This window comes from Gallinula chloropus (assembly GCF_964237585.1).
Source record: "Gallinula chloropus genome assembly, chromosome: 12".
Lineage (NCBI taxonomy): Eukaryota > Metazoa > Chordata > Aves > Gruiformes > Rallidae > Gallinula > Gallinula chloropus.
Genome location: NC_140097.1, coordinates 9306973 through 9326043, shown reverse-complemented (window position 1 = coordinate 9326043; position 19071 = coordinate 9306973). Strand labels below are relative to the sequence as shown.

The window sequence follows — 19071 nt, the reverse complement described above, 5'->3', positions numbered from 1 at the left end:
AGCAGGCTACAATATGTTCCCAGAAGGTGCAATATAATTCTGAGGCCAAGGAACAGCCTATTAGCTCTGCATGCCATTAATTTTCATGAATAGTTCAATCCAATGTTCACAGAAGCTGTTGGGCTTCTTTCCATTTCGTCTAGCAGGACCTGGATTAGGGTTTATTTATCTTTTCATTATATACCTTATCTTAAAGTAGGAAGCAGCCCAAACAGTTCAGTGCAGCTGTGCACGTTTCAAGCCCTCCAAGGCTCTGTGCCCAGCAGCACATGAGATGCTGTCTGCAGGTCAGAGCGAAAGCATGTCACAGTCAAAGCCACTCAGGGAGAATTAAACTTCAGGCTTGTTAGACTAAACTTCTGAATTCACCACAGTTCCCCTGTTTTGCCAGCCCGAAGAAGTAGCCCAGCAGGTTCTTGAGTCACATGCCAAAATGCCTCCTTCATCCTCCCTGGAACTGGAAATGATTACTAATAGGTATTCTCGCTGAAATGATTTAACATAATGTGCTGAATGAGATCACTAAGTCAAAATACCTTTCCCTAAGTGACTCTCTCTCTGTGTGCCTGAATGCCAGAGGGGAAGGAGGACAGCGTGAACCGAATACTTTTGCTGGTTTCTGCATCTTACAAAACCTCTAAGTTATGGAAGAATTTACCTGAGCAAGTATCCAGGGCTCCTTACAAGAGGTCCTTAATGCAGGTCTGCCAGGCAGCCAGGGGATGGAGACACAGGAACACAGGCATTTGGGTTAACCTCTCACATTCACTCTTTCCCCTTTTACATATTTTCAGTGACCTCCAGCCTAGGTTGGGAACTGAAGATGGGTGAGGAAACGAAGTGGGCATGAAAACAGAGCTGGGGAGAGGATGGGCACTCTTTGCCCCACATGCCCAGCCCTGGATGCGCATCACCACTGCACCTGCATCCATTGCAGCAGGCTGCAACCACCAAGTGAAACAGAGTTTGCAGAGAAACAAGGGTCTGCACCACAACACACATCACTCATGCTAGGGATGCTTGGGCTTTGCTGGGAGGCCAGGCTGCCCTCACCCATCCAAGTCTGTCAGCCTCAAAATTAACTTATTGAGGTCAGTACTCATAACAGCAGTATTGCAGACTTCTGATTCAGTCTTCCTTTCCAAGAAAGCCCCATACTCTCTGGCCCAGTACGGCTATTACCTGCCAACCTAAAGGATGATGAATGTTATTTATATTGCAGTAATGGCTAACCACTCAGTGGAGACCAGGGACAGGCTGTGCTGTGGACTTTTCAAACACGCCCTGAACGAGGGCTGCCCACAGATGGTTGAGTGTATGAAACTGCTGAGACATTTCAGGATACTGTTCTTGAATGCCTTGGACATGATGACCTCCAACAACTCTGCAGTGCTTGTGCTGACTGCAACAATGCAGGGTGTCATTCTACAGTAAAGACATTCGTTAATACCAAATTCTTATCAGTTAGTGTGAATACAATTGCAAAAACCTCATCTACTTCAAAGCAGGCAACTCCCTGGTACAAAGGCCTTTAAGTTCCTTGATTAATAAATGTAAAAATATTAATCTCTTCCAAACCAAGCAGAAAACATAGAGGAATAAAGAGGTATTCTGATTAAAATTTTTCTTAATATTTAGCTGCTGTAGTTTTGCTGTCCAAGAAAAGAAGTGAACCAAAGAACTATTCAGGATGTAGATGATAAAAGTAATCCAGCAATAGTAAATCATGAAGAGCCTGATCCTTTAAAAAAAACCCTGCAAGATCAATTTAACTCTGACGTGCACACTTTCAGGCTTAGGATTCAAATAATTGCAGGAAAATGTAAGAAATGAAAAATTATACCTTTAGCTTTTCACCACGATGTGCCCAGAGAGTGGATAGCTAACAGTGCCTGGGAAATATTCTGCCAAGAAACAGCCCCACAAAGGTGCAGAGGAAATACATCTGAAGCATTCAACACAGATTTTTTTTTCCATTATTAATGATTCTCTCAGTATCTTAGAAATACCACAGTGACTTCTTCCATACCCACTGAGGTACAGACTCCTAAAATAGTAAGCAACATATTCTGCCAAGAAATGCTTTAAATAAGGTGCTGTGGAATAGGTGTCAGCCCATCTTTTACCCCTTCTGCAATTAGTGTTCAAATATTTAAGTTCTAAATATATATCCAGAAACCAGCAGACATGAGTGCCCATCAGCAGCCTTATTAAAAACCAAATACTAAAGATATACCTCACCTTTAAGTATACTGTTTACACTTAAAAGTTGCTTTAGATGAGGCTACATCACAGCTTCATAGCCAAAGGCCTGAAGATACCAGACCCCAGTAAACAGACTAGGCAGGGGTTAACCTGATATGCTTTCTGCTGTCTTTTCAATCAGATGGGTGGTTGCTCCCTAACTGAATGGGAGAAATAAAGCAGACAGGAAGAGACTGCAAGTACTTCCTAGCTGTCTCAGCTCTAAAAGTCTCCTAAGAGGACTGATGCCTCAACATCTGGGCATTGCCTTCGCTGTCAAACACTTACAGAGCAATGGGATTTGTCAGCAATCTGCTGAGCATATACAGATGACAACTGCAGAGCCAGGAGAGCTCAAAGGCATTTGCAGATAGATAGGGGTTTGCGAGAGATGCCTTGAACCAAAGCTGAGATCCAGAATCTGCGAAAATTATGCCTAATAGCTGTAAAGCCTTTGGCTGAGGTAGTTAAACCAGGCACCATAAGATACCAAATTTAGCCTGGCTGTGCTTTACAATTACATAATTTTTTTAAGGGAGGCTAATCAGACACCGTATCACAAGTCTGGGCCGTTGGGATGACTTTGGAAGGTGGTCTTTGCTGCCTAAACTACAAGGCCATCTATCACTCAAATATGTGGAAAGGAAGCATTTTTATACACAGGTTTTGGATTGTCCTAAATTTCATGGACGATGGATTTAAAGCTCTCTCTAGCACCTACATCTTACGTAGTGACACCCTGTCCCTTGTAGCATGTTGCCCTACCATGATCTACATATATTCCTAAACTTTTTAAAAGGTCTTGATGAAGGGGTATGTCTTGTTGATGCAAGAAAGGCATTGTATCCAAAGATTTTTGCCTTACTGACATAAGCTCCAAATGATTTCCAAAGTCAGTTGTATTTTCAATAATTTGTCTATTTTTTTATTTTTTCAACATAGATTTATCCATTTGTGATTCCATACTGCTTTAAGCCCCTCCATCCCCCAACTCATGCAGCGATAGAATTTTGCATCAAACTTTTTATAGTCTGATAATTTGACTCTATAGTTTTTTATAGAACCAAATGTGTTTTGTTTGTAGGTTTTTTTTTTTCCCCTGGCATCCAAAAAAAATGAAATCTTTATCAGCTGCAGTCTGCACAGTACCATACGTTAGCTCTGTGGTATTCAAGAATAGCTGGTTAGACTCTGGGGATATATATTCTTCTGCTAAAAGATACATTATCACATCTGTGTCTAAATATTTTTGCTTCCCATGTCTGCTAAAAGTAACACCTACAATTGCTGTAACTGAAAATGACAGGATAAAAATATTTTTCACCAATTTGTCACCCTTTTGCATTTAATGACACTAAATGTATAGTCTAGTTCATTAACAGAGTTTTTGCCTGTTTGTATTTATATATAACAAGGGAGAAACAAATGTGTTAAAAAAGAAGAAAATGGAATTGCAAATACAACAAAAATGGAAACAGGGTTTGTGGGTTGATGCAGCATCTGAAACTACTTAACACATTTAAAAAAGAAAAAAGTTAAAAGTTGCCTCATTTAACTACTTTTAACTACAGCAGCACAGAAGATGGCCATCACGTACTTTCATTTGATCTCCTTGCTCAGCAGCCTCGTTACAAGGTTTTACCCTTATTAGTGGGGTTCTCAGTCTTTGCTTCACGTGACTGGTCAACAATAAACATTTTTCACCACTTTTGCATAGCTAAATCATTAGGAGACTAAAATAAACCACCTTCTTTTTGCGAGTGGGGAGTTGTCATCACGTATATATCACAAAGGAAAACAATACAAAAGCAGAAAGTATCATGAATTCTCCTTCAAGCAGATGGGACTGCTGTAGCACTGAACAAATTTCTATTAATTACTTTCAGATCAAGAAGGAGATGTCATATTTGAGATAGAGAATCCTACCAAACCCACTAAGAACCATCCGTAAATCTAACAATAGTGAGATTTTTTTCATTAACTCATTGTGACAGCTGTCAAGCCGGGGAAAACTTTTTGTTAATGACAGCACAATTGTTCATTTAAACAAAAGCCAGTAATTCAGTCACACTGGAACAGCTTATGTCCCCAGCTCTGCCGTACAGTCTGTGCACATGCTTAAGTTACATTGATACGATAGTAACATTTCCACTTTTATCTTTGGGCTGCAAGGTGATTTGTCCAGAGCCTGAGCAAAGCCCTATGAAAGGCAGGCCACAGGGCAGTTTGTGATGGAATTGTAACAAGCTGCCTGGGGTTTTGCTTGTTGGAAGGTGCTTTGTTTGGTACCCCAGGCTGGCAGCCCGAGCAAGACATACTCCCTGCACACCAGGCTAACCATATGGTTGCCCCTTCCTCATGCCCTCAGAATAAGAGAACAGAACTATTGTTAGAGATGTCACCTTGCTCTCTGTCTGGTGACAGGCTAAAGGACCAAAGGCATTGCTGGCATCCCCCTGTGTGATCACAGCTTGACTCAGAGCTCACATGGAAATCCCAGTCTAGAGCTTGGCACTATCACAGGGTCTTTGCCACCAGTAAAGATATGGAGATCCCATTAACTTCCTCCAGTCAAACAGGACATGTAGCATTAAGGTGATTTTCTAACAGCAAACCCAACCATGGGCAAGAAATGGAGTGAAACCCTTACCTCCTCATAGACATCATCATTCCTGCTGAAGTCTCCAGCCCTCCTTGGAAGGACATGGACATGAACGTGCTGAAAATGTGAAACAAAAAAATGGTGATTATCAAGCTCATGACTTCCTTTTCTGGATTGTCAGCATTATTCCCCACACATACAAGTAACCGTGCATGGGCCCCCACAGCATTATTTTCAGAGGAAAATACATTAACCTGTTCCATAACTGTATCTCAACTCTTCAGAGAATATAAAAGATGAAAAACATGAGAGCAGCTCTGCTGTATTATATGAGCTTCAGAGTGAAATGCCTGGAAGTTTAGGGGCTCTGTGGAATTATTCATAGTTGTCAGTCAGAGATGTATTTAGCCACAGCTTTGAAATGACAATGTACCTTGGAGCTGCGTGTTGTGACTTCAAAACCGACAAGAATAAGAAGGTGCTGGTGATGGGACACGGCTGCAGCAGGCATGGGCAGAGGGCTTGCAAGGACAGCCCCGGGCCGGGGAGCACAGGAACCAGTGGGATGTAACGGAGACTGTGTAGGCAGAAAGGCTGCCAGAACAGGACATGCACTAGGCTGTTCATCATGGCTGATGCAACGTGTTTCACAGGGCTGAAAAGACTTTAATGTTTTGTGTTCTTGCCCAGGAGGCTGCAGCCCCAGTATAACGACCGAAGGCCCCAGTGCTGTGAGGTGCGTGCTGGGGGCACACAGTGCAGAGACATGGGCACCAGTGCACCAAGGGCTCCCAGACCTACAAGGCAGAAGGATAATGTTTTGCAGAGCCTGAAGCATGACCATCACTGTCCTGGCAGCAGGGCCATGGCTCAGGAGGCAGCAGAGCTAAAGGCTGCACAAGCACCTGTGAGAAACTGGGCACAGGAGGAACAGAGGAGCAACGTGCTTTTGTCACAAATGCTGATGAGATATAAGGAAAAGGAACAAAAATGTGCACAAGAAAGCAAAGATATGCCTTGCTACCTTGCCAATTTGATGTTGGTTTATTACTTTTTTTTTTTCCTGCTTGCAGATTATGACACTCTCTCCAGACTGTACAGGAAAGATAATTCCAGATTCTCAAGACTCAAACTCTACCAGGAAATCAAACAAATGCTCATGTATCTGCTTTTCTGCAGTAAGTTCAACTACAGCACTGCAAAGCATTCTTTTATCTTTTCCCCTTCTTCTTTCACTCTCTTTTGAGAAGAAAAATAACCAAAACCAACCAAACAAAAAACAACACTGAGAATGATTCTTTAGAAATAAACAAACCAAACACCACACTGAGGAGAGGCAGCAACTGTTCTGAGTGACAGATCACATTTATGCATCTCCAGATCTTTTCAGATGATGCCCAAATCCTTCTTAAAAAACAAAAACATCAAATGCTTTACACACAATTTAGTTAGCTTGCAACTGACTCCATTTGATGTGGTGGAAATCAGCTGAAATTCATGCACCTCATTGAAACATTCTCAAAACATGGCTCAAGTCTATAATGAAATCCAAAATCATAGAAGATTTTCTTAGGCTATTTGTAAGAAAATTCAAACACACCTATAGCAGGCTAGCTACAATCCGTAAAAACATTTGCTCAATGAATAACATGAAATCACAGCAACGTTTCAGTTAATGGCATATTCTGAATGGCACTCAGCTTTTTTTCTCAGCTTACCCTAAAGAAACAAGATATGTGATTGCTTATTCTTATCATTATCCACAGCTTTCAGTGTATTCAGCCTAGAGATGAAGATGATTCTTGAGGGTTAAAAACTGTGGTTTTGAGTAATACATCAGTGATAGTGTTCTGATAGTGTATTATACTAATATATCATGAGAGCGATAGTGCTCTTGTGATGTATTAGTGCAATGTATCATCTGAACATCACTGCTCTTGTGATGTATTGCTCAAAATCACAAGGTAAGTCTAAAGACGGTCCTTCGGTAGCCCTAGGCCTGAAATTTTGCTTTTGGACAAAGACAGACTTTCAGGAAAAATAAAAATGAAGATTAAAGTTTGCAGTGGTACTGTAAAATTTCACTATTGTGTCACACCCGTGGTGCTTGTTACATTTAAAGTTTATCCATAAAATACAGAATAATCTGCCAGTTTCTTTCTCTTCTAGTACAAGGAGTGTAGTTTTGATACAAACATAAATTTTTCAGGAATTTCTCCTGATGATACAAATAGAGAGCCCAGTATCAGCTCTCAACAACCATATTCCCCAAAAGTTCAGCCACCTTGAAGAGTAATTTTTATCTTTGTTACAGTTTGTTCCAGAGTGCACACTGGAGAACATCCGTAGACCAACGACAGACAATTTGGAAGCACACAGGGATGTAGTCCAAAGCTCAGTACTGAGATGCTGCACTGCAGATGCACAGACCAGCACAGCAGGTAATGAATGAGCCTAATGTGATCTTCTACCAAAAATGGGCACTTGTGATCAGCATGAAAAAAAAAAGAAGAAAGTGTTTCTGACAGCATATGGGCCACTTGGCATCAGCAGGGACATCCTCAAGGGTTACTCACCTTTACTACATGCATTATGTTCTTACACAATGCCAGACTGCATAGCAAAATCTGTCAGCTGTATCAGAAAACAAATGAGTATTTGTAAAGTTTGAGGTTACTAAAATCAATTTAAAAGAGAGCCATTTTTCCCAGACACCTCTTCCTTTTTTTTTTCTCTCTTTTTTAATTCTGTGTCTGGAACATAAATAAAAACCTGGATTTTCCCTTCTTTCTGTGTAATAGAAACAAACAAGAGAGGCATATATGTCTCAAGTAATTTCTTTCTCTTTGGTTTTATCAAAAAAACACAGGGAAATAGAAGCAGCACAGAGCAGTGGCTACTGCATAGTGAGAAATACCAAACAAGAGGATTTCACACCCTCTCTAATCTGCCTTTCAGTTTCTGGCCTTCCCGGCTCGGGGACGCCAATATTTGGATTCATTAGGTTTTTAATTGATCATTTTTGCTCCTTAGTACTATTTGTTATTGCTAAAGCCTCAATCCACCAAGGCACTTAAGTACCAGCTCAATTTCCAACCTGTGAATTGGTTCAGTGGGAGTATTTGCATCCTGGATATTATGAATATGTCTCAGTATTTTGCATCTGCTGATGGCTATAGGGAGGTCTCCCTAACTGAGGGTAGCAAAAATACCTTCAAGGTGCCCGCAAATTAAAGTTGTTTCCTCCCATTTTGTTTTCCAGGCGAAAGAAAAACCTGCATGTCCAAAAAAGCCATTTGCAGTTGACTGAAATGTGTCAGTAGATACAAACAAAACATTTGGCTGCAAATATTTTTTTTTAAAACCAAACAAGCAGATTCAGGCAAATCTTCCATCAAAACACTGCTTGGAGACAAAAATCACCAACACTGTGTATACAAAATGTCAAAATAAAGCATTTCAACTTTTCCCCCAGTTACCGTGGGTATCCTCATGTCTGGTGGGTGGCAGACAGCCCCATCACATTCCAGCAGGCTGTATTCAATCACTTCTGATTGTATTTCATTTTTTTCCTAAAAAATTGCTTTCCCCTCATTCTGCATTATTTTGATTAATAAGCAAGAAAAGCAACATACAACAGCCGAGACATTTACATTAATGGACCGATCAATATCACTCGCATCAGGGTCGAAAAAATGCAGACACACGCTTGCATTGCTTAGAGTGTGAGCTCCCATTCCCTCTTCTTGTCAGCCACTGATGAAGAAAGCTGTGCCCAGCCACAGGAGATGGGAGGGCTGGCTATGACAAAGTGAGGACACAGCAGTTATGTCCCCAGGTAGGGTACACCAAGTGGGTCAAAGATACCTGAGCCCTACCAATTGCTTCTGATACTGGGAACAAGATTTCCTGCCAGGGATGTCCAGGGCAGCAGCAGCTGGAAGGAGGCTGTTGGAGCTGAATTTTATAGCACCTTCACAATTAAAATTATTGGAGTGATGGTTTTGTAGGGCTGGGACTGCAGCTTCCTTTGCTTTACAGGGGCTGCCACATGGTAAATGAAATCTTGGTTTGTGACACTCCTCATGGTGAGAATTATCAAGCAATGCAGAATCACTCTTAAGAGAAGATTTTCAAGACCTTTACACCCAGAATGGCAAGAGAATTAGAAAATGTACTACAAGGAACAGATCTACAGTGGGATGAGGAGCTAATGAGCCAGAGCTGGTGTGTGCCATCTTTGACCTCCCACTGCAGCAAAGGGAGCCTCCACTTGAGCCTCCATGAATGTGGGAGCGTGGGGCTGCTGATGGGCACTGCAGAGTGCACTCATCCCTCTGCTGCTGAAATCTGGCACCAGCACAGGCATTTGTGAGATTATACATCCAAAGTCCATTTCCAGTGAACCAGGGCTGCAAAATGCTCACAGAAGTCTCAGCCAAAATAACTGGAGCCTGTTTTGTTGGAAAAACACCCATTCAGGTCAGGTGAGTTCTGCTTCAGCACTCAAGGCCATGCAGAAAGCAATGTTCCCAGTTACGGCTGTTTTTATATACTGAATTATGGTTGAATAACCAACATGTCACCACAGCACTGGATGTAAAGTGAAAATACTAGGCAAAAATAGACACTGAAAGAGATTTCCCGGGTCGACCAGAATAGTGAAGAGCAGATGACCCTGCCACACACCACTGGGGAGGACATGGACGTTGCCTGCAATAATTCATGAACATTATGTTGTGTTCGCTCAGCTGCTGTGCTGGTTAGCAGAGCAACAAAGCTCAGCTTCCAACAGAAAGGGAGATAATAGCCTGTACGAGTGCTCCTCAGCATGCACCCAGAGTCTATTAGCAATAAACACTGCTATAGGATGAACACATAAAAACTGGCAACAGGTGGCACATCCTTGAGGATGGGGGGCTGCCAAAAGGTTGGGGGAGGAAGGTTTGTTCCCCCACACACCTGCAAAAGCAGTACGTGGCTGAGCTGTGCCTTCACACTGCAAAACCAGCTGCCTTCCAGAAGCTTAATCCTTTCGCTCATTACTTTTCATTCATTCTACACAGACAAAGCTTTTGTGGGCTTCCACAGTCCCATGGTGCAGTATGATCAGGAAAGCTCATGATGTAGGGCATGGAGGGACATCACGGCCAGGAAGAGTAAACCCCAATGTCCCTGCTACTGTCGTGGTCAGGTAGGAGGAAGGTCACAAAGGGTATTAGCAGCTTCAGTCTGCAAGACTTGCTGGCTGGGATACCCCCATCAGCCAGTTCGCTGGGAAAACGGATGGTGGTTTGCAGATAACACCTTGTTTGCTGCAAAGTCCCCTGTCCATTACAGAAACATGGGCTTCTTATGGGAGGCTGTGATAATGCTTCTTCTAAACTACCAGATTAACTGTAGAAATTCCAAACTAATAACCATTCTCCAAGTAAGACTGTTAGCAGGTGATAAAGAAAATCAACCATAATACTGAGATAGCCACATGAAAAATAGGGCAATTTTGTCCTCTCTGTAAACTGGGCTTCCATGGAGCCCTTGTTTGCTATTCTTGATTAACTGCTCAATTATCCCTGTTACAAAATTATTCTGTGGAAAGCCCTGCCTGTATATCCATAGCTCATTAACAGAAAGCACTCCCTCTGCTGTCCCCGAAAACACATCGCATTGCCCAGACGCAAGCAGACTCAGAGCAATCGCTCTTTCTCAGCACCGCAAGCCAATTTCTATGGCCGTTGACTTGCAGGCCCTGGCAAAGACATCTTCCTGGGAAAGCAACTCCTGTTCAATGAGCATTTATGAGTTCTTGAGGTTTTTCCCAGTCCTGACTTGAGTTGGGATGGAGAAACTAGTAATTAAAAAAAATATTATATATAAAATAAATCCTATCCAACATTAGCAAAGGAAAGAATTTTGGTCACTTGAAATACTCAGTTTTCACAGCTTTCAAAATTATTGCCAACATTAACTTTTTTCTTTCATTTCCAGGAGTTATAAATTACACGTAGTAAGACCACTTTAAAACCCCTGATTTTTATAAAATATTAAAACATGACAGGAAACTACTCGAAACAATTCCCTTCCTACAAAAAAGCCCCATTTCTAGGAATCAGCGTTTCCCTTTCCAGCTTCACTGAAACCTCCAGCACAAGGCTGGACAGATGGAGACACTCGGTCCCTCCTCCCTAGATGGCAGCTCTGGCATGCTGGTGGCAGGGGTTGCTCCAATCCCAGGAAGGCTGCACACCCTGTTGTGCTCTCATAACACCTTTGCTTTGGCTCTGTGTGTTAAAAAGCAAACCTTAAGTTTGCTTTCCTACCGTCACGAGAAACGTTAGGATGTGGTACAGTCGGAAAGGAGTGACACAGACTGCCAGCCCTGAGAGCAGGACGCAGGGATGGTTTGGAAGGGAAGGACAGGGAAAGCCACTTCTGCCTCAGAAAGCCGAGAGCGACAGCAGAGGAAGCAGCAAAGATGCAGGTGGGAACGGACTAGAAGAGACGCCAGAAAACAGGAAGGGTGGGAGCTACTGCCAGAACAGAGATGGTGGTGGAAGTTTTGTGAAGCAAAGGCATTGTAGGGAAAGAGGGTGCAAAGAGAGAAAACAGAAGTAACAGGAGAACGAGCCCTAGAGAGGAGGCCACACAGCATGTCCAGATGCTACCAAGCTGCAGCATGGGGACCTTTCAGGAGCCGCCTGCATCGCTCTGCATGGCACTGCACTGTACAAGTACCCTTACGGGTGAAAAAGGAAGCTTTGCAATGATCCCTACCAAAATTTATGCCACGGATTTGCCTCTAGAACAGTGAGTATCAAGGTATTTACTTGCTCAGCACAGAGAACGTACTTGGTAAAGCAAAAAGTAAGAGAGAATTTGTGAATATATCAGAAACCCAACCAAGTGGGGGGCTTGCAGCAGAGTACATCTTCAAACACGTAGATTGAGAAATGTGCAGATTCAGCATCCTCAATAAATAATGTATCTGTCAACTGCTATAAGATTTTAAAGAAATGAGCTGTGGGTGAGCTAGAAAAGAGACCCAGACCTAATGAAAATATGCATAGAAAGATTTTAAACCCACTTGAGATGTGCAGTTATAACTTCCACGGCTGAAGGCAACTTCAGCATTTGTAAGGGAACTGCCAACCCCTCGCCCCCAGCCCTAAACCAAAGAAAATTGTCACAATACTGAGGATAATTAGCCTGTCCATTGGAAGTAGTGACCCAAAGGTAATTTGGACATCTCCTATGAGATCCTCTGAAAGGCAGCAAATGAATCAATTAAATGGACATAAAGTGGGACGGAGCTTCTGAACTGGTATTTCCTAACTTCTAACCTGGTCTGCAACTCTAGGAATGAGTTAGTAGGAAGGTTAGGCAAAGGACCATCACCAGCTCCTTTCATCTGCCATTACACCATGCCTACCACCTCCCCAGCACTCAAAGTAGACAGGACAGGCGGACCTGCAGGAACATCAACCATTACTGTGTGTGAATTGATAGGAGGGAACACCACCTTGGTCCAGCCAAGGACCCTGATGGGAAAACTGCTATACCATGTTTACCAGCAGCACTACAGTCTGAACACAGCCAGACCTGTACAGCATCTTCCATCTCCTGAATACTGCAAAAACCAACCCAAACCCCTGGCAGCCCTGCATAAAGTATCACTCCCATTTACAGATGGTAAGGCTGATGCACAAACCAATGAAGGTGCCAGAGCCACTCAGGAAGGTGCTACAGGCTTAGGGACACCTGGATAGCACCTGCCCTGAGGTCCTGCCCCTTTGCTTTCCCTTGAGGTCACTTTGACCAGCTGTTTTTGTGTGAATTTGGTATTGCTGAGATGCAAATGAAAGCACAATTGCGTTTCCCCTCACCTCTGATCTTTAGTTAAGTCTTGATAAATGCATATTGTTTTAACACTTGCGATACGTATAATTAGGGTTCTTTAATTTATGTTTCAATAAAATGTTCTATAATAAACATTTACTGCTCTGTGAATAAACATTTAAATGAAGCTCCTAATGGGGGTTACATGTTTCGAAGCAGTTCATGGCTTTGCCGAAGTCTCTCCCTATACTTAATGAGAGTCATTTCCATAATCTGTGCATTATTGCTTAAGCCTTCCTTTAGGAATATTTTACAAAGTAAAATTCTGTGAAATATTATCAGCCAAAAGAGAAAATGCTAAGAGGATTATCAAATTGTCCCGTTAAAGGGACAGCACAAGCTTTCATTTCCCCCCTGAGATGCCAACATTGTAATTATGTAGAATGTGCTTACTAATTATCACACCAGTGCGTTATTACTGTGTTTTTCCCTCAGAGACCCTGTCTAAATGAAAAGAATGGGAAACTCCTGAAAGGTCTGATATGAAGGGCAATACAATTCTAATTTACTTTCCAATATTAATAAGAGTGAGGAGCAATCCCCCCTCCCCCAGGCAAATCTTGCAGATCTCATGAAAGGTCCAGCTCCCTCAGAGGGGGCCGAGTGCTGTTACATGAGAAGATGCGTACAGCTTCGCCCGCAACATCAGCCCTACAGCTCCAGGATTAACACCCAGGGTCTCATCCCCATTTTGCTGAAACTTCTACCCATTTTCTCGCTGACCTCAATAACAGCAGGACTTGGCACCCTAGCTGAGATATGAAGCACACTAAGGTCGAGGGAAAGATTATTGCTGGAATACAGAAGGTTTTCAATTCTCTGGAGTATATACAATGATACAAACACCTGTAAGATATTTCTTCCATGTGTCTGAGTACATTTGAGGAGAACATAAAACCGAAATAGATCTTCTCTACACTAGCAGGGAGTAAGAGCATTATAGCAGCAATGCCCCACTCCCCATTTAATGCAGGGGTAGCGGAGAAGAAGAGAAGATAAAGCAGAGATGGATGTGGCAGTGGGGCAACAAACCTTGCACACCAGTTACTCTTATTCTGAGAGGGAAGTAATTATCTCTGATTTCTGCGATTATTGCCCTTTCAGACAACTGTTGGGACTTCTTCATCCCATGGGAGGGACCCACACGGGAGCAGTTCATGAGAAGCTGCAGCCCGTGGGAAGGACTCTCACTGCAGAAGTTCATGAAGGACTGTCTCCCATGAGAGGGACCACAGGTTGGAGCAGGGGCAGAGCATGACGAGTCTTCCCCTGAGAAGAAAGGAGCAGCAGAGACAACATATGATGAACTGACCGCAAACCCATTCCCTGTCCTCCCATGCCACTGTGAGGGGAGGAGGTAGAGAAAATCAGGAGTGAAGTTGAGCCCAGGAAGAAGGGAGGGGTGGGGGTGAGTTTTAGATTTGGTTTTATTTCTCATTACCCTGTGCTGATTTATTTGGTAATAAATTAAACAAATTTCCCCAAGTCAAATCTGCTTTGCCTGTGATCGTAGCAGTTGAATGATCTTTCCTTGTCCTTATCATTAGATTTTCTCTCCCCTGTCCACTTGAGGAGGGGAGTGACAGAGAAGCTTTGGGGGGCACCTGGGGTCCAGCCAGGGTCAACCCACCACAGGATGGAAGAGAGGTGCTACTGCAAGGAGAAAGGTTTCTGATGACAGTAACATGACTGAGCTTCATAACTTTCTGCAGGGGATGAATTGCAATCAAGCCATGGCTCTTTCCATCACAGAACCTACCAGTGCCAAGGGAGATTTCCAGGGCTCTGAGGCATTTTATACCCTTAAGGATACCTTTCCCAAGAACTGGGAATTATCTCTGGGTGTACCTATAGCACTCACTAGGCTGTATTTAGTTATTTAAAATATTAAAGTTATATATATAGCAGCTATGGGTTCCAAAACATAGGATGTTTCCCTGTTTTATTGCCAAATGTGCACATTCATCACATTCATCAGGTTTAGCTGCTTCAGTTAAACCTTTTAAATGTAAATTATTTTCTGTTATAAAAAGCTGATTGTGGGAGTTTTAGTATTTCAAAGATGGTAATTTATGTGACTGGAACAAAATAAAACATTCAACAGAAACAGAATTTTACTTGATCAGAAACACTTTTATGTTTCAGTATAGTTTTCTTTTCATACTCTCCTCCTGCAGCAGTGGCCTCTGTCTTTCAATTAGCTTGAAACAGAAGATCTTAGATAAAACCATAATTTAACGGCATTTGCATATGTGTCATTCCACAACTTCTTCACCTCACATTTAAAGTATTTTTAAGCTGCCTGAAATCCCTTATGCAGCTGCTCAGCTGTTCACCCCTCAGCAGCCCACCGAAGTCTCTAGGACAATGAGGAAGCAGGACCAGTGTCCCAACAACCCACAGCAGTAAGTCTCCTCCCTTGTCACCTCAAACCACTTCAATGGCATATCCAGTCAGGGAGCTAAGAATCAAGAAAGCAGATTTTTGGCAGGGACTATAGGACTACTGGTCAATCCTGTTTTTCTTTGACTTATGTCCCACAAACACCTTTGAATTTGGGATAAGAAATGGTTTTGTGGAAGTAAACAGCCTCAAAAATCAAACCTCGTAGGTCACCTACAACATCACCTGAAGGTGACTGAAATTCCTGTAATAACTCCTCAGTCTCAGCAGGTAATGGATCAGGCCTTCCAGAATGCCATGGAATCAGCACTGACACAAGACACCTTTGAAAATTTTGACAACTTATACAAGCTAGTATCTTCTCCCAGGGTACCTGTGCAAAAGTACTTCCATTCTTGATTCCCCAAGTAACTAGGATTTTTCTTGCCATCTTCCATAATCTGCAGCTCTGCTCCAGCTCCATTTTCTGCTCAAGCTAGTGGCAACACTCTTACTAACTCCAGGCTAAAATCCTTTGTGATTTCAAGAAATCTAGCAAGCAAATATGTTAATAATGGCAAAGGATATAAAATAGCGTGTCCCCAAACTTCAAAATAAAATGAAGTGCATTCCATTGCCTTTACTCACTGTGCAATGTTTTGAAATCAGGTTAGGAAAGGTACTGATGTCCCTGTTTCAAACTTCTTTTCAACTTGCTAAGGTACTTCTTTTGTAAGCCCTTGCATGTCATGCAACATTTGCACATCTCCCACCTAAGCCTAAAGAACAGCTAGAAGGCCAACACTGATAAACACACAGAAATGCACATCCCATCGACTGTTTGCTAAAACAATAACTTGATCATTTTAACTTACCAATTTAATTACAGAAATGTACTATTGATTCAGTCGTTCTTCATATTCATGAGCTGGCTAGAGACACTTTCACCTTGGTAAGTACAAATTACCCTAATTGAGAAAGGAGTTCTTTCAAAATTGTTTAAATCCACAACATCCTTTCAACCGGGGAACTCTGGTGGATTCGTAACGCACGCTGGCGTTTGCCAGGAACCCAGCTGAAACCACCAGACTTGCTGTCCTGGAGACCTTTCAACAGACAGTTTGTCCAAATGGACTTTGACTGTGACTAGTGGGGCCATATGGGCAGAAGGGTAGCAGAGGTGAACAGTTTGTGATTACGTCCCTAAGTCGTTTAACCTTCAGAATTACCATTCCACACACTCTGCCACCCAACAGGAGGCTGTACAAGCAGGTGAAAAGATAGATGTCTATTCTTAATGACTGTTTAGGAGACTGCTGAGCTCTGGTCTGTGCCCATGTTGGTTCAGTTCATTAATGTAATTAACCAACAATCAATCTTTTTAAATTAGTTACACAAAAACAGCTACAGCCAGATCAACTGACATGAAAGTTGGGTCATGCTCCATTTCTGCACGATTTAACATCCACACTGGAACAGAATACAGGGTATGGAAGCTTCAGAAACTGGAGCCAAATTCATTTGAAGCCCTACAACTTAATTAAAGTGTGTGAAATCTGTGCAGCTGGCTTGGTCTTATTTGCATGGCCTTCCGTGCTTGCAGCTAAACACCTTGGCAATATAAAAAGTGCTCAGAAAACAAAAGAAAGAAACAAAGAAGTGCTTCCAGGGAATATTTAGTAGTGAAGGAATTTAAATAATTTTAAACAGTGTAACATTATGCAGGGTTTGAAACTGGACCTTAAGAGCAGCTTTCATGATTCACCAGCGGCTCTGCTCACAAAATAAAATGAAAACAGAAGGATCTGAAGTGCCTATTAGTGTCTGTTCCCTTTCTCTGGGCTAGGAAAAGACCAGCAAAGCAACCTCGGTTTTCACTGAACACAAAGGTTACCTGTGAAGGCTTACAGCAGTTTCATCGTCAGCCTCGACATGCTGATCTGCTGTCCCGGGATCAGAGCTGAGAGCAGCTTATATGTAACTCAGGCTCACAACCTGCCTCCCTCTTTCTCCTTCCTCTGGGGCTTGGGGAAAGGATTTGGTTGGCCTAAACCTGGTGCAATGTGTGCTCCAGAAGCACTGGCCGAGGGGTTGCTAAGGTGACCGAATCCTGCCCCTACTCACCATCCAGACCAATGCTGGAGGGATGCGGAGTGAACAGCTGCCCTGCAGAGCCCGGTTTGCACCAAACAGACCTCACAGTGTACAGACGTGCCCTGTTTGTGCCAGTCTGAGAGCCGGTCTCAGGGGAAGTGGCTCAGTGACCTCCGGGTTGCTGCTCTGTGTGGCTCTGCAAGCCTGAGCAAGGCTGCGCGGGGAAGCGCGTGTCCCCGTGTTGCCGGCAGGTTAATGCACGGCTCTGCCTGGCGGGTGTGGAGCATCTGCGAGCTCGGTGTGGGTGCACTGTCAGCCTGGTTTGAGACTAATAGACAATTTCTTTCTCAACCCTCTAAGCTGAACCTGAACTAAACTGCTTTCAATTTCCCCAAAAGGCCAAGTTTGCAACTTTGCCTTATGCTTGTCCATTAAGACAGCATCTGGCTTCTTTTAATCCCTTGCACTAACTGAGTTGATCCAATTGCCTCCACTGGGCCTAATGCAGACATTGCTTCTGAATGACTGCCATGCTTCCTCTTCCTAAATCCAGCATGAAACGGATGAGCAAGAGCCTCCCTGTGATGCAGTGCTGCAGAAGAGTACGGCAGTGCCTGGGCTGTGAGTCTACAAACGGCTGAGCACATCCCATAAAGTACTGAGCACCTTCCCTGCTGTTTGCCACGACAGCCATTGAAGGTTGCAGGATCTGGCCCGCAGATTCCCCTTATGTGAAGACTAAGAGAATCACTTCCCTGTTTTTCACTTCTGTGAAATCGGGTGATTAGGCTGCAGAAAAGGAGGAGTGGGAATTGGGGCAGATGGGGAAGGAGAAGGAGGATGCTTTCTCAAGTTTCGTTTTGAAAGCTGCATGTGAATTAGCATGACTGGAGAAAAAAATAAAAGCCCCTTCTAGAAGAATGACATCCTTGTCAGTGACATGGGCAGTAGGATCGAGTGGACCCTCCACAAGTTTGCTGATAGCACCAAGCTGTGTGCTGTGGTTGACATGCTGGAGGGAAGGGATGCCATCCAAGGGGACTTGGACAGGCTTGAGCACCTGGAAGGCTAGATCACCTCTCCTGCAAAGGCAGGCTGAGAGCTGTGTTTGTTCATCCTAGAGAAGAGAAGGTGCCAGGGAGAGCTTACAGCAGCCTGCCAGCCCCTAAAGGGGCTACAGGAAAGCTTCAGAGGGACTGTTTATCAGGGAGTGAGCGATAGGACAAGGGGAATGGCTTTAAACTGAAAGAGGGTAGGTTTAGATTAGACATTAGGAAGAAATTCTTCCCTGTGAGGGTGGGCAGGCCCTGGCACAGGGTGCCAAGAGAAGCTGTGGCTGCCCCTGGATCCCTGGCAGGGTTCAAGGTCAGGCTGGATGGGGCTCTGGACACCGTGAGCTAGTGGAGGGTGTCCCTGCCCATGGCAGGGGGTGTGACTGGGTGGGCTTTGAGGTCCCTCCCAGCTCAAACCAGTTTGATTCTGTGAATCTGCAATTGTCACTTAACACTCACCAGTCTCGATAGCATTGCTGCCAGAAAAACGCCAGGGCAAGTGCCTCTGGAAAGAAAACTGAAACAGATGTAAGTGAATTTAAAACTAATAACAGCAAGAAACTTTAATGAAACTCCCACTGACTACCTATAGCAGCTTTTCTCATATAGAATTTTCTGAGCTCTCATGACTGCATTCAAAAACCATCCTAAAAGGTTGCAGCCAGCATATTATCACTTTATGTGTCTGTGTGAACACACATGCATCTTTTTTGCAGCATATGTGTAAAAGCAAAACGCAAGGAGTCCACCTCAACAAACTCCTTATTCATTACAACAGTGATCTGCCTGTTCTGTGGTGGT

General features: G+C 43.4%; 1 protein-coding gene across 1 annotated transcript in view; it reads right to left on the bottom strand.

Annotated features, from left to right (window-relative positions):
- FHIT (fragile histidine triad diadenosine triphosphatase) overlaps window positions 1–19071 on the bottom strand; it is a 570515-nt gene that overhangs the window by 81601 nt on the left and 469843 nt on the right. The window contains exon 6 of the mRNA XM_084269480.1: window positions 4895–4963. Coding sequence (XP_084125606.1) covers window positions 4895–4963 — 69 coding nt within the window. The remainder of the gene's footprint in view (window positions 1–4894; window positions 4964–19071) is intronic.